This window comes from Carcharodon carcharias, chromosome 1 (genome assembly GCF_017639515.1).
Source record: "Carcharodon carcharias isolate sCarCar2 chromosome 1, sCarCar2.pri, whole genome shotgun sequence".
Classification (NCBI taxonomy): Eukaryota; Metazoa; Chordata; class Chondrichthyes; order Lamniformes; family Lamnidae; genus Carcharodon; species Carcharodon carcharias.
The window spans coordinates 62,496,932-62,512,705 of record NC_054467.1 but is presented as its reverse complement, the minus strand read 5'-3'; the positions used below and the strand labels follow the sequence as shown (position 1 = coordinate 62,512,705).

General features: G+C 40.7%; 1 protein-coding gene across 3 annotated transcripts in view; it reads left to right on the top strand.

The window, feature by feature from the left end:
• The window catches only part of slc10a7 (solute carrier family 10 member 7), a 320,006-nt gene that overhangs the window by 241,724 nt on the left and 62,508 nt on the right, over positions 1 to 15,774 (top strand). Inside the window, exons 8-10 of one of the 3 annotated variants that reach the window (XM_041189742.1) lie at positions 8,484 to 8,649; positions 10,220 to 10,271; positions 10,421 to 10,494. In XM_041189742.1, the coding sequence (XP_041045676.1) occupies positions 8,484 to 8,649; positions 10,220 to 10,271; positions 10,421 to 10,494 (292 nt within the window). Of the gene's footprint in view, positions 1 to 8,483; positions 8,650 to 10,219; positions 10,272 to 10,420; positions 10,495 to 15,774 lie in introns of those variants that run through there. The other 2 variants (XM_041189751.1, XM_041189770.1) reach the window with 2 other exon arrangements.

Below are 15,774 nucleotides of genomic sequence, written 5' to 3'. Positions count from 1 at the left end.
TCTGATCGCCAGGGCTTCTCCTGAGCCCTCTTTGATTGCCAGGGTTTCTCCTGAGCCCTCTTTGATTGCCAGGGCTTCTCCTGAGCCCTCATTGATCACCAGGGTTTCTCCTGAGGCCACTCTGATCGCCAGGGCTTCTCCTGAGCTCTTTTTGATCACCAGGGCTTCTCCTGAGCCCACTTTAGTCTTCAGGGCTTTTCCTGAGCCCTCTTCAATCTCCAGTGCTTCTCCTGAGCCCTCTTCGATTGCTAGAGCTTCTCCTGAGCCTTGTAGATCACCAGGGCTTCTTCTGACCCCTGTAGATCACCAAGACTTCTCTTAAGCCCTCTTCAATCTCCAGGACATCTCCTGAGCCCTCTCCTATCGTCAGAGCATCTCCTGAGCCCTCTTCAATCACCAGGGCATCTCCTGAGCCCTCACTATTTAAAACCTGCTAACTGTGATCCTTCTTCTGCTTGAAACCTCTTTCACTGCTCCTCTTTCTCCTCAACTGGGACCTCTCCCTGCCCCCTGCCTGGGACTCTTCTCTGGTTATGGCACTCCGCTCTCAGGTCACATGACCATGTTTTCATTTTACATTGGTGCACTTGGCCTGTCCTCGGCCCAAAGAACTACAAAATGTCGGATTGCACATGCACGCCCCCTCCCGGTCCAAACACGCACAAAACTCCTGCGGCTTGTTGGGGCGTGGAGTGCCTGATCTCTGCTCCACGAAACAGTAAGTTGGATTTCGTAACACCTATCCCTTAGGAGAAAGAAAGCTTCGCTGTAGTGAAGGTTTCTTTGCAATGGGTTTACAATTTCTTTACAAGAAGTATTCAACATCATAGACTTCTGTTGTTACATACTGTACGGATAAACTTTTCAGTTTGTGCCACAATTACACATATTGTATCATAAAGTTAAAAAGGCTTAGCCAAGACAAAAGCAAGTACATGTAACATGTAGAATTAACTGGATTTTTAAATAATAGAATTATCATAACTCAGAATTTGCCTTTTCTTCTACACCTTTTCTTTAAATTCTGGACAGAACATTAACAATTACATGGTCTTTTTCCATAATTCTTTCATGGTCAACCAAAGGTAGTGAAGATGCATTAAAGTTTTCCTTAGAAACATCTTGACCAGCTTGCATTTCTATTTTGTGCCATGTGTTTTCAACCTTTCTGGTGTAACTGGAACATTGGAGCACATGTCTTAGGAGCAAGAGTAGGAGCCTACTCCATCATGCATTGAGATCATAGCTGGTTGTGGTCTCAACTTCACTCTGCCATCTGCCTCCCATAACCCCTCACTCCATTTTTTATCAAAAAATCTGTCTAACTTTGCCTTGAATAAATTCAATGACCCAGCTTTCTGGGGAGGAGAATTCCATTTACTAACACCATCCGAGAGAAAAAATTCTCCTCATCTCTGTCTTAAAGAGTAGACCTCTTTTTCTTAAACTCTGTTTCCTAGTTCTGTTCTCTCCCACAAGTGGAAACATCCTCCTGGTATCCACCCTATCAAGTCCCCTCAGGATCTTATATGTTTCAATAAGACACCTCTTGTTCTTATAAACTCCAATGGGTATAGGCCTTCATAAGATAAGCCCCTCACCCCAGGAATGAGTCAAGTTAATCTTCTCTGAACTGCTAATGCAATTATACCTTTTTTCAAATAAGGAGACAAAAACTGTGCACAGCATTCCAGCTGTGGTCTTACCATGCCCCTGTACAGCTGCAGTAAAACTTCCTTACTTTTATATTCCATTCTCCTTGCAACAAATGCTAACATTCCATGTGCCTTCCTAATTGCTGTACCTGCATACTAACTTGTAGTGATTCATGTACCAGGACACACAGATCCCTCTGTACCACTGAGTTCTGCAAAATATCTCCATTTAAATAGTGTGCTGCTTTTCTGTTCCTGCCAAAATGGACAAGTTCACATTTTCCCACATCATACCCCATCTGCCAAATGTTTGCCCACACATTTAACCGGTCTAAATCCCTTTGCAGACTCTCTACCTCATCTTGACAACTTACTCTCCTACCAATCTTGGTGTCATCGGCAAATTTAACTACCATACATTCGGTCCCTTCATCCAAATCATTGATGTAGATTGTAAAACATTGATGCCCCAGCACTGATCCCTGTGGCACTCCACTTGTTACAAATGACCAACTCAAAAAGGACTCATTTATCCCTACTCTGTGTTTCCTGTTAGCTGACCAATTCTTTATCCATGCTAACTATGTTTGTTGAATTTGCTTCTACAAGTTTATCATTTAGACGTTTGAAGTCCTCATTCAAGTGCTTTACTTCCTATGACCAATGTTCTCACTAGTTCTTGTTTTTCATTAGCAAACTTGTATTTCATGCATGAAAGTTGGCCCTCTACACTGATCACTTTTTCCTTCAATTGCTTGTTATCACAATAAGCTGCTTGTGTTTGGCCATAGTAATTTTGAGGAGTTTGACAAGATCAACATGATCAAGCACTTGTTGCAACACAGTCCCTGCTATTTTACTGTCTACACTGGCCAAATCATTGCCCAATATAAAATCTACTCTATCAATTGGTAAACTAGGAACAATTGCCACAGTAACAATTCCCTTTACTAAGTCACTTTGTAAATTAACTTTACAAAAGGGAACAGGTTCATATGTTCCATAAAGATCACCTGTTAATACTTTATCTTTCATCAAATCATCTGGAACACAAATCTTATCAGCCACCATCAATGACTGATCTGCCCCAATAACTCTCAAAATAAATAATTAATTTATTTGTTTTGTTGGAGAGATTAAGGGAACACTTCTCCTTATGAGCCAAAACCTCTATAACCTCCAATAACCTGACTCTCTTAGCTGTATTGAAAGAAGAATTTCCTTGACTATCCTAAGCCACATCCCCCTTTCTAATAGATTCTAAGGGAACACATTTCACTAGCACCATTGGCACCATTTTACCACCCATTTTCTTTTCTGGTACAGCCTTTTGTGAACACTCCTTAAGCTGTCCTAATACTGTTCATGTTCCAACAATTGGCTTTGAAATACCCTGTCTAATGGCAATAAAAGCATACTGGCTTCCTAACATCACATTTATCCTCTACATTATCACTTCTATTTATTGGAACAGCTTTTGCCTGCTCCCTAAGGCTAGACTCTTTTCTATTCCTCCATCTTCCCTGTGGGTCTACTGCCCCTTAGCTGCTCATGTGACATATCATACCCATCTGTCAGAACTGTGTTTCCTGTACCTGAGATACCTTATGGTTTTCCAGGTGTGACCTAATAGCTATTGGGATGCTGTTTTGAAATTCGTCCAGTATTATCTGCTCCCTCATATTACCAAAAGTTTGTTCTAACTTCATTGATTGAAACAACCCATCAAACAACATTTCTTTCTCCCTAGCAAATTTTACAAATGTTTTATTTGATCTTGTCTTTGAAGGCTGAAATTTCAACTGGTAATGCTTACGAACTTGTCTCTGAATCTTCCCTCTCCAGAAAAGTCTTAGCAATTGACAACGCCATTCTGCTTTTCAATCAGTATAGTAAAAGTCACCATGAAAATCTTATCAACCTTAACCTCAGCAAATACCAGCACTTGTATTTGTCTATGGATTCAAAATCCCGCACGAGCCCTCAATTTATGTTTTGATCCTGGACTAGAACCCCAAGTTCTTGGTACGATACAGTTAGGGGTCAGTAATGTTTTGTTTAAAGTAGACAGAGTTTAAGCTCCAAGACTAAGAGAATAAAACCACAAGATTCCACGGGTTTTCAGTAAACAAAAATAAACTTTACTGTCCAAGGTCAGAAAGATAAAACAATTTACAACATTTTTCTTCTGCTCTAACATTCAGGATTAATATGAGGTACATGTGAATTAACAGGTAAACTGGTTGGACATGCCACACTGCATAATAGATGCCACCAAGACTGATTCCACTGAGTTCATAATAACCCACCCAGGCATGAGTGATCACTGAGAGATTCGCCGAGTTCGGTTGACTCAGTCTCTCTCACAAGGGATTCCCTTTCACTTTCAAAGGTCTCACCTTGGAATTCTCTCCAAAAGTCACCCCCAACTCAGACAGCATCAATGACGGACCACTTCGCAGGACTTCGGTCTCGCCTCCTGAGGTTTTGTTCCTCTGGATTCCTGAGTCTGCACTCCAACACCAACTCACAAGCACAACTGCAGCTGTTCAGCTGCACAGAGCAGAATACAATTGCTTCAAAATGTTACCCTTGCCCTAAGGGCCTGCAGCATGAAGTCACCCGTCTTCTCCTGAGCCTCTCTAATCCCCATGGATTTTCCTCAGCCCTCTTTGATAGCCATGGCTTTTCCTGAGTCCTCTTTGATCGCCAGGGCTTCTCCTGAGCCCTGAGAACATGAAGGCTGCCAACCGCAGCCTACTTTCTGCTTGGAGCTTCTTTCTCTGCCCCTCTTCTTTACTGGAACCTTTCCTATTTCCTCTCCCTTTAGGACCTCTCCATGTCCCCTCTCCCTGTCCCCTGCCTGGGACTCTTATCTGGTTATGGTGCTTCACTCCTGGGTCACATGACCCGATTTTCTCACCATTTTCTTTTCGCACAGGTGCACTAGGTCCATCCTTGGTCCGAAGAGCTACAAAATGTTGGATTTTTTTAAAAATTCATTCATTCATGAGATGTGGGCCTTGCTGGTTGGGCCAGCTTTTAATGCCCATCCCTAGTTACCTTTGAGAAGGTGGTGGTGAGCTGCCTTCTTGAACCGCTGCAGTCCATGTGGTGTAGGTACACCCACAGTGCTGTTAGGAAGGGAGTTCCAAGATTTTGACTCAGTGACAGTGAAGGAAAGACAATATATTTCCAAGTCAGGATGATGCGTGACTTAGATGGGAATGTCCAGGTAGTGGTGTTCCCATCCATCTGCTGCCCTTATCGTTCTAGATGGTAGCGGTCGTGAGTTTATAGGGTGCTGTCTAAGGAGCCATGGTGAATTCCTGCAGTGCATCTTGTAGATGGCACACACTGCTGTTACTGTACTAGTGGAGGGAGTGAATGTTTGTGAAAGGTGTGCCATTCAAGTGGGCTGCTTTGTCCTGGACGCTGTCAGGCTCCTTGCGTGTTGGGAGCTGCGCTCATCCAGGCAAGTGGGGAGTATTGCATCACACTCCTGACTTGTACCTTGTAGATGGTGGACAGGCTTTGGGGAGTCCAGAGGTGAGTTACTCATCACGGGATTCCTAGCTTCTGACGTGCTCTTGTAGCCAGAGTATTTATATGGCTAGTCCAGAATGGTTTCTGATCAATGGCAACCCCTAGGATGTTGATAGTGGGGGATTCAGTTATCGTAAGGCCATTGAACATCAAGGGGTGATGGTTAGATTCTCTCGTTGGAGGTGGTCATTGCTTGGCACTTGTGTGGCAAGAATGTTACTTGCTATTTGTCAGCCCAAGCCTGGATATTGTCCAGGTCTTGCTGCATTTGGACATGGACTGCTTCAGTATCTGAGAAGTTGCAAATGGTGCTGAACATTGTGCAATCATCAGTGAATATCCTCATTTCTGACCTTATGATGGAAAGAAGGTCATTGATGAAGCAGCTGAAGATGGTTGGGCCAAGGGCATTACCCTGAGGAACTCCTGCAGTGATGTCTGGAGCTGAGATGACTCACCAACAACCACAACCATCTTCCTTTGTGCCAGCTATGACTCCATCCAGTGGAGAGCTTTTCCCCCTGATTCACATTGACTCCAGTTTTGTGCGGGCTCCTTGATGCCACTCTCAGTCAAATGTTGCCTTGATGTCAAGGGCAGTCATTCTCATCTCACCTCTTGAGTTCAGCTCTTTTGTCCATGTTTGAACCAAGTCTGTAACGAGGTCAGGAGCTGAGTGGCCCTGAAGGAACCCAAACTGGGTGTCAGTGAGCAGGTTATTGCTAAGCAAGTGCCGCTTGATAGCACTGTTGATGACCCCTTCCATTACTTTACTGATGATCGAGAGTAGATTGATGGGGCGGTAATTGGCCAGCTTGGATTTGTCCTGCTTTTTGTGTATCAGACATACCTGGACAATTTTCCATGTAGTCGGGTAGATGCCAGTGTTGTAGCTGTACTGGAATACCTTGGCTAGGAGCGCAGCCAGTTCTGGAGCACAAGTCTTCAGTACTATTGCTGGAATTTGTCAGGGCCCACAGCCTTTGCAGTATCCAGTGCCTTCAGCCATTTCTTGATATCGCATGGAGTGAATTGGATTGGCTGAAGACTGGCATCTGTGATGCTGGGGACCTTCGGAGGAGGTCCAGATGGATCACCCACTCAGCACTTCAATTGCCGCCCACTCCCAGTCCAGGCTTGCATGAAACTCATTGGGACTTGGAGTTCCCAACCTCCGCTCCACAAGTAGGTAAGTTGGACTTCATAACAACATTTGAGTTACAAATGCCCTATGACCTGTGTACTATGATAAATGTTAGGTTACTGTCACTCTCAAGTGGACCAATATAGTTAACTGCTTAATTCAGATTCATAATATATATTCAAATAAGTGTTCCACATAGTGAAGGTGCAGACTGACAGTAACTAAAGGCACTGCTTACGTTAATAGAACATAATGGCCCAGATCTTCCGGTCTCCAGATCATCGGAGACAGGACATATCCTCCAAGATGCATTTCGGGACCCTGCAGTATTCCCAATGCAATGACTCCATGGGAATTGCCAGGGAAGCTTGAACTTCTGATGGGAAATTCCCCTGCTTCCCGGGACCCCGTGCAAAACTGTCGGACTCTGAGTTAAAACCGGAGACTTCAGACAATTCCAGCTTGCTTACCTGGATAGTTGCCCATGAAATGTTAGATAGAATGATCCTAGTCCAGCTCTTGGGTAACTATCCATCCCCGATTCCCCACTGATCCCCTGACTACCCTCCTGACCCAAACTGACTAGCCCCGTCCACCCAACTCTTCCCCCACAGCTACCCCCAACTGTCCCAACCTGACTAGCTCCTGACCTAACCTCCCAACCCGACCCAAGTATCCCACTCATCGAGCTGCCACCCTACCCACCTGCCTCCCTACCCAGCTGCCACCTGACTTACCTATCACCCTCCCATGCTGCCTCACCCACCTACCCACTTACTCACCTACATACTCTGTCTTTCACTCAACCATTCAATCATCCAGTCAGTCAGTCATACACTCGTTCACTAACACACTGAGAAGCTTGCGAACCTTTAAACCTACCGGATTACAGCAGCTAGTGCCATAAAATGAGGGTGTGACCTCTGCGCATGCTCCCTTTGTTGCTTTCTGTGAAGATTCCTGTGCTGACAGAGTTCTGCAGGATCCTCCATCGGACGTTTGAAGCCTTTTCAACCTATGCAGGTTTCTGTCTGATCAGAGTTGGAAACAGGGGCTCCAAATCTGATCAGAAGTTTTGGGCCAATATTGTAGATGTTAGTTTTGTGTTCTTCATGCTGTGTATTAACCTCAAATCCATGTACACTGCAATACAGCCATATAAAATGCATTGCAATCTAAAACAATACTTGTACTCACCACAAGAAAATTCTTGTTTAATCATTGAGAAGTTTTCATCACAAAATCTGAATTTTTCTGACGTGGAAATGACATCTGTTCCCAGTACGGTATTTTTCTTGGCTTTGATCTAAGTTTCAATGCCACATAGCAATTTTACTTTGGAGCCAATTTTATAAGATGTACCTTGGTAAATTGTTAGCATTTGTTAAAGTGCCCAAGATGCCTAAAACACTTATTAGTTCAAACATTTAGGGAATAATGTTTATCAAAATTATTGGGTTGATAACCTATATTACTTCATTTTGGTTAGCTTAGAAGTGATCATACTGATATTCTAAAAAGTTTAGAATGCTATTTATGTTCACATTTACAGTTAGATTGGATATTCAGAAAATAAATTATTTAAACTCCCACAACACATGTACTTTAGATTTTGAAGCATGAGTTATAATTTAATTAGAAACTTGTGGTACAATACTAGTTATTTAAATATTAAAATGTTCTCAGGATCACTTTCTATTATCTACATTTATGAAATTCCATAAGATGTCAGATATTTCAAGTTCCCAAGATGAGCTTAAAATTGTTCGTTGGTGGAGAGAAATAATCAGTAACCACATCTATTACTTTATGCTAATAGAGGATACAAATTGAGGAAATCTTAATGGACATATTTCAATGACAGCTAGCAAAGAACATTTGCCATGATTAAGGATGGATTTGAATCTAGTTGAAAATGTGCTCTCATTAGAGCTCCCCAACGGAAGTTCCACTAAAAATGTTAAATTCCCCAGAAGAACAGCTGTGCAGCTGGAAAGCTTTGAAATCCACTGGGGACACCAGCTGAATTATTCCATTCCTGCAAAATGCCACTGTGCTGTCATATTTATTTTGTGATGCCCAACTTGACTTAAATAACCTTCCACAAGATAAAATGATGATTTTCTTGTTCCCTACAGATTTTACGAAGATACATCAAGGATTGGCTTGAAAGGAAGAAGCCCCCATTTGGAGTTATCAGTAGTTGTGTGCTCCTTATGATCATATATTCAACATTTTGTGATACTTTCTCCAATCCAAAGATTGACATAGATACCTTTAGTCTGATTACAATTATTCTTATAAGTAAGTAATGAATAAGATTTGCTCACACTTTATGATAACCTTTCTTTGCTACTGTCAAGCAAATCACTGACAGCTATTCCAGTATTAGAGTCCATAGTCAGTTATATGAAATCTGTGACTTATCTGCTGGAAACTACTACTGCTGGTGACTACTTTCTTATAGCAAACCTGCTAGCCATGCCATTTAAAACTGCAGATGAAATGTAAATGGAGTTAACTTTATTTTCCTTAGAAGTCACTAATCATGAGTGATAAGTTTCTTTCATCTAGGCAGAAAACCTTTAGCTGATGGACTTACCAGAAGCAAGTAAACAATAACAATCTTTAACAACGGGAGAGAAAACAAATCACTTTTTTTGCATGATTTATTTTGTTTCAATGGATTTTTAAATTCATCCCCTTCATAGGACAACTGTCACTCATTTTGGGACAGTTTCATGGATGAAAGCAGCCCTTCTGTACCTCACTAAGTGGCATATGTTCATGCTAACGTTGTTAGCAGCCTGGCATTACTTCATATTATTATTATCTCATACTGGTGGCCCAGAATGTTTTTCAAGTTCCTTGTGTTCAGGTTTACAGTAAGGCATTCTAGCTATTGGTATACAGAGCATCTAACGGTCAAATCTGATGCTGTTTATATAATCTGCATTTTCTAGCTGGAGTTATTTTATAGCCAGGAGCAAGTGGCTGATGGTTTTTCCTGCCCCAGCCCAGAACTCTGAGGCCATTCGTAACACTCCCTTTTAAAATCAGCTGACAGCACATTCTGGGGATTCAACCTGAAAACTGTCAGCATTATTACTCTACAGGAGACGTTTCTTTTCTCTTTTTCAAATAGTTTATTTCTTTACCAATGACTGTCATTTAAAATTTTGTCCTGTAACATGGGATTTATGTATTTTTAAAATCAAATTAAATTGAATTAAAATTAAATTGTGAACTCCAGTGACAGAAGCCACGTACTCTTTGTCTAAAACTTAATTCTACCATTATAACTCCTGTTTTTCATGCATATAATTTCATACAGGTTTAATAATCTTATGAGTTTATCTAGCTATAACTTCTACTATAAATGATTTTTAAAAGCTTCAAGTTACACTCTAAGAAAAATGACTAGGGTCCAAGTGGCCTAGATCCTAATGATTGCCAAATATGGTTTCTTTGTTTGAATTACTTGATGTGACTGGTTAAATTTCCACCCAACAATTTTTTTTGTTAAGTCACATGTGAATATTATAGACATTTTAAAAAATGTGAAGTGGAATATTATAATGCTGTTTAATATTCAGGCAAAGTGCTCACAATTGCAGTAATAAAATTGCAAGTAGCAATGGATAGCTTGAAATTTTAATATCATTGTGCTTCTTGAAACTTATATTTGACAGTTGAAAAATTTGACAATTAACAGCTTACAATACAAGAAATATTCAAGTTAAACTCCATATAAGATTAATGTATCTTCATAGTTATTCAGGATCTGTTCCAATTGCATTGCAAACTGCATGCAATTTGACAATATTTCTGAATTATTGAGGTTTATTAAATATTATTTTATTTTCTCTTTTAGCATTTTTCCTTCAGCTGAGTTTCATGTTTTTAACTTTTATCATTTCTACAAGGTGAGTAATTAAGGTGTATAAATTCATTTATATATTTCACTGTATCTGTATTTTCAAATGTAATATGGTTATTACAATATTTACATTAAAAAATTAGCCATAAAAATTTGCTTAGATAAACGTATATTCAGCTGCTCTTTTTCTTTCAGAAAAAAATCAGGTTTTACAGCTGCAGACACAGTTGCCATTATGTTCTGTTCAACACATAAATCGCTGACTCTTGGTAAGTAAATTTTGTTTTAGAAAATGCAACCCAGCAATACAATCTGTTCTTAAGTGATGTTTCAGTTTCTGTATTTCAGCAATTTGTTTATAATCACCTGTTCATACAGCGTGATTGTTGTTAAACCTGCTAGGATAGTGCAAGTAAACTAGAATAGTGACTTTAAAATTTGTCAACATTTTCAGTGTCAACTTAATTACTGAGTTGAAATGGTTGTATGATATCAGGGACTAATGTTGCACACTAAATATTTCAGTTCTTAAAACTTGTCAGTCAAAAATTATATCTGAGATATTTCTGAGGAGGCCTTTTGGACACGGAACTTCATCTTCATGAGAATACACACTTGACTCCTGTCAATCCCCAGAGTCACAGGTGCCATTTTTGGTGTTCCTATATTAGCTGATAATGCTAAAAAGAAAAGCACTTAACCATTAGAAAATCAGTCGCCACCAAGGATCAGGTTACATGTACTTTACAAAGGCATACATTGCATTGGGGCAGTTGTGATGGCAGCAGTATAATTTACAACAGACCACATAATACTACTAATTCAACATCTTTCAGTGATGCCTGACTTCTATCAGAATTTTAGAAGGCTGGAGACCTGACCTAGCCAGGTCCTTCCTCAGATCTCTCCCTGGCCTGCTCATATTGTGCTTTTCTCTGGTCCCTGAAATAGAGGGATCTTGAGGCTTTGAATTTTTGTTGGTCCTTAAGCAGAATGTGGAATAGGCAGATAGGTGGAATTTCATATAGACTGATGCTTTCCAAGTGAGGAGAGATAAAACTAGCTGTTTTACACCACACCCCTCCACTTCCAAGGAGCATGAGAAAAGGAAGGGGAAACAATGGCTAGCAAAATTTGTAGATGACAAAAAATTAACTGAATAAAGTCAGTTTTACTCCCAGTGCACTAAATACTTCTTTATCTTTTCCTCTTGTGAAAATACTGCTAATATTGCCAAATCATCAAAAGTCAGTACAATGCCAACAGGCAAGCTTTTTATTCTTTTGCACTGCTCCACTCTACACGTTTTATGTTTCATGTATAGGACCAGATTTTACTGAAAAAAAAATGATGCCAACAGAATGATGTTAATGTGCAATTTGGTCAGCAATATGTAGTTGTGAATTGCAAATTGCAAATTGGCTTATTTGCAGCATTCCACCATTGGCACTGTAAAAACAGCATCTTGTGTTTAAACTTCTCATGGTTTTCATGACGTTACTGCGTTTGTGCATTAATTGTGTGTTAGCTCAACGCAAAATTAAGTCTAATAATCAACAGTGTAAGTGCCTTTTTAATAATGTGATAATTATTAATGACTGTCAATCAACCTTTTTTGCCCAAAAGTAAACAATTATGAATATTGCTGAAAAAAGAGACATGCTGTCGAAGCTTTTTGTCTTGCACTCATCAGGACAGACAAGAATACCAAATTTCAAAGGGAACAACAATTTATACTGCATGAGGAAAAGGGTGCTGATTGGTTGAAGTGTTGCCATGAAGAAAGCACCAGGGAACATTTGTCCCCCAAGCTTTTGTTTAATTGATAAAAATGTAATGCCTAGACATGCTGTTTTTGTTTGCAGAGGACAAGGCCCTGTGTATGAATATATATGTAGCTTTTAGCAGTTATAATTGAGCCGCCACATTGTGAGCCTGACTGATAATCCTAAATTGGCTGTTAGTGCAATTCTTAGCACACCAGGATTGCTAAGTAAATGCTGTCCAATTGCAGATTTTATTTATTTATTTTATTCTTTCATGGGATGTGGGTGTCACTGTCAAGGCCAGCATTTGTTGCCCATTCCTAATTGCCCTTATACTGAATGGCTTACCAGGCCTCTTCAGAGGGCAGTTAAGAGTCAGCCATACTGCTGTGGGTCTTGAGTCACATGTCAACCAGACCAAGTAAGGATAGCAGATTTCCTTCCCTAAAGGACATTAGTGAAAGAGATGGGTGTTTACTACAATTGATAATGGTTTCATGGCCACCATTACTGAGACTAAGCTTTATATTCCAGATTTCTATTAACTGAATTCAAATTTCACCAGCTGCCATGATGGAATTTGAACCCACGCGCCCAGAGCATTAGCCTGGCTCTCTGGATTATTAGTCGAGCAACATTACTGTTATGTCACCATCTCCCCCCAATATCACATCGAATTACATCACCGTGTCAATATCATATCTAATATTAGCCAGCCTGTGCTTCCAAAACTCAGAACGTAATGTCCAAGTATGGTCAGTACTCTGCCAGTTGCAAACAGCCAAAGGGACATGGTGTTTGATACGATCCACCGGTCACTGAGATGTATGTCCTACATACCTGGCATCACACTGGCACAGAAATTCATATACCATATTACTCATTTGTGTGATAGACAGAATATCTTTTTGGCTTGGCCACAGTACTCTGTTAGTGGAGAATACTACTCTGTGTTGCTACTGCATGGTAGCCGCATGAAATGGCTAGCTTCACCTGTTGTTCAAATTTTTGAGACATTATACCCTTCCAAGGTAATCTGAAGTAGACTGGGCATTTTTCAGGACTGAAAGTGGCAGCCTTAAGCTCATTCATGAGTTTGTGTGATATATACAGTGAGCACTGATCTGATCGGGATAGGCAGTGTACCACAAAATAGCTTTGATGCACCCTATTTCAGCATCAAGCTTGCATGGTGAGCAAATGGCTCAAGGCCTTTTTATGAGATTGCCAATAAGAGCCAATCTTATAGTGTGTGGAGCTGTACAAATCCCAACAGGTATATTGACCAGTGAAGGTAGGCTTATGGTAAGGAGTAATAAAGAACTCATTAGTGGATTCATGAAAAGGAGCTCATTTGACTGCTCCTTTCCAAAGGCAAACTTGAACATGGGATGGAGCCCATTGAGGTGTGTAAAGAAATTCTTACTTGCAGCTGCAGATTCAAATATAGCAACTGTGTCATCTATGTCTCAGAAATATGCAAGAGGTAGGAAGTTAGGGGTTATTCCATCAAAAATACTCTTCTCATGGAAACCGATGAAAGTGTTAGCGAGAGTTGAGCCTAGGCGGATCCATGGTTTGTATTTGGGCAATAATGGTGTTGTTAAAGTTGAATTCAACTGTGCGAGTTGCTAAGTTCATAAGTTCATTGACAATGCCGGCGTCTCTAGATTGCCATGATATAGTGACATGGCGCATATGTCTAAGTCTTCCTCAAGCGGCACATTAGTGATATCGAGTGAGCACATGGAAATGGCATTGCTATCAATACACAGGTCTTGTACAGTTTTCACAAAGCTGAAGAAATCCTTCACCATGTATGTGGAAAACTTGCTTGGAACTGGTTGCAGCACTTTACTCCACCATTTGGCTAATTCATGGTGTGCAGAACCAGTCATAGATATGATAGGGTGTAAAGAGACATCATTTTTATATGTCTTAGACAATTCACTCTCCTCCTCAGTCCCTTCCCTTTATTTCTCAATCCTTTACTCTCACTGGTTAAAGAGCTTCAGTGTTGCTGTCACTACAAATTGCGCTTGCAGTAACATCATGTGAAAAATATTTTAAAACCTAAATATGCAATTCTAAATCTAACTAATGAACCACGCTGTGAGGTGCCCTGCTCTAACAAAATCTATTCCATAATGATTAAAGTTTTGAAACGTACACAGTGAAAGGTTAAAAAGAGCATAAGTTTAGGATTGGTAGGAAAAGGTTAACAGTGAAATTAAGAAGAAACCTTTTATTTTACGGAGCATAGGAAAAGGGCAGAGAAATTACACTGGAGTAGATACCACCAGAGGGGAAGTAGGGCGCAGGCCATTTTGGGTCACCAGTATGATTTAAAGTGGAAAACATGAAGTACAAGTTGTATAAATTGAAACAATTAGTTGGTATAATCCAGTTCATTATTATAATTGTATGTAACCTAATATGTTGATCACTTTAATTCTACCTTCCTGGATCTGCAATATATAAATATGCAGTAACAGACTGAACACTGGCTTGTCGCATCTTTCAGACATTCAGGGAATAAGTTTTCTAGGCCTTTGGAGGCAGGGGAGCGAGCAAAACCTGAGAAAAATGAGTTTGTGCTTCCTCCTGCTTTTCCCGGAAGCAGCTTCTGTTAGGTGACGACAACACAATCGGCAGTGGCAGGAAACCAAGTAAGCTTATTAAGTGGCAACTGGTAGCAAGTTTCCAAGGACAGTGCAATTTTCATAGTATCGCCTGGGCCCAAGGCTGTCAGGATCCTCTCAGAAGAGGCGGTTGCATAGCGAGAGGTCAGTGTGGCATGAAAATAAGATATAATTTGACCATTTAATGGTGTAAGCTGAGCACATCTGTGAGCAGAGGCTTGCCGTTGCAAGAGCAGCTCCTGGAGACCACTCTCTCAGGCAGTGCTTGGGGTACAAAATTGGCTGCCGGTTCCCTCAGCCTTTTATTGCAGCCAGTTCACTCCGCCCTCCTTTAAGGCTTTTAGCTCAGCAGCATACTGACATCCAGCTGTTCCCTGAAGGCTGCTGGCATGCTGGTTTGGCCTGATCTCCTCCTTAACCTGCCAAGAAGCAAACCCAGAAGCAGCATGCTTACTCTATATTTGTGGTATTTATTGTATATCTTTGGGCTTTGTTGCTTGAGTATCATAATGAATAATTGGCGTTTATCTGCCAAAGAACATTGCTTTGGAATGAACTGGTATTGTTTTATGGGATGAGAGCAATCAGATGGAAATTGAAGAATATGCAGTTGATAGATATCTTCTCTTGATTCACAGTTGTGTTTGCAAAGAAGGTTATTTGACAGGCATTGAAAATGAATCAAAAACTGATCTACTACAGAGCTTGATAAGGAAGCAGATTGCAGTTTCTTTTTACATTTTCCATGGGGTGTGAGCATCGCTCACACAGCCAGCATTTATTGCCCATCCCTAGTTGCCCTTGAAAAGCTGGTGGTGAGCTGCCTTCTTGAGCTGCTGCAGTCCATGTGATGTAGATAGACCCCATAGTGCTGTTTGGAAAGGAGTTCCAGGATTTTGACCTACCATCAGTGAAAGAAGGGCAATATAATTCCAAGTCAGGATGCACCATGAGGTGGCGTTCCCATGCGTCTGCTGCCCCGTCCTAAGTAGGATACAATGAGTTAATTTGCATCCAAGAGTCCACTAGGGTCCATATTGGTTAAAGACAGTTTAGCACAAATATCATGTGCCTCTTTCTCAGCATACTTCTTGTCACCTGAATAAATAATAGTAACACACCACTTAAGACATCAGCAGAG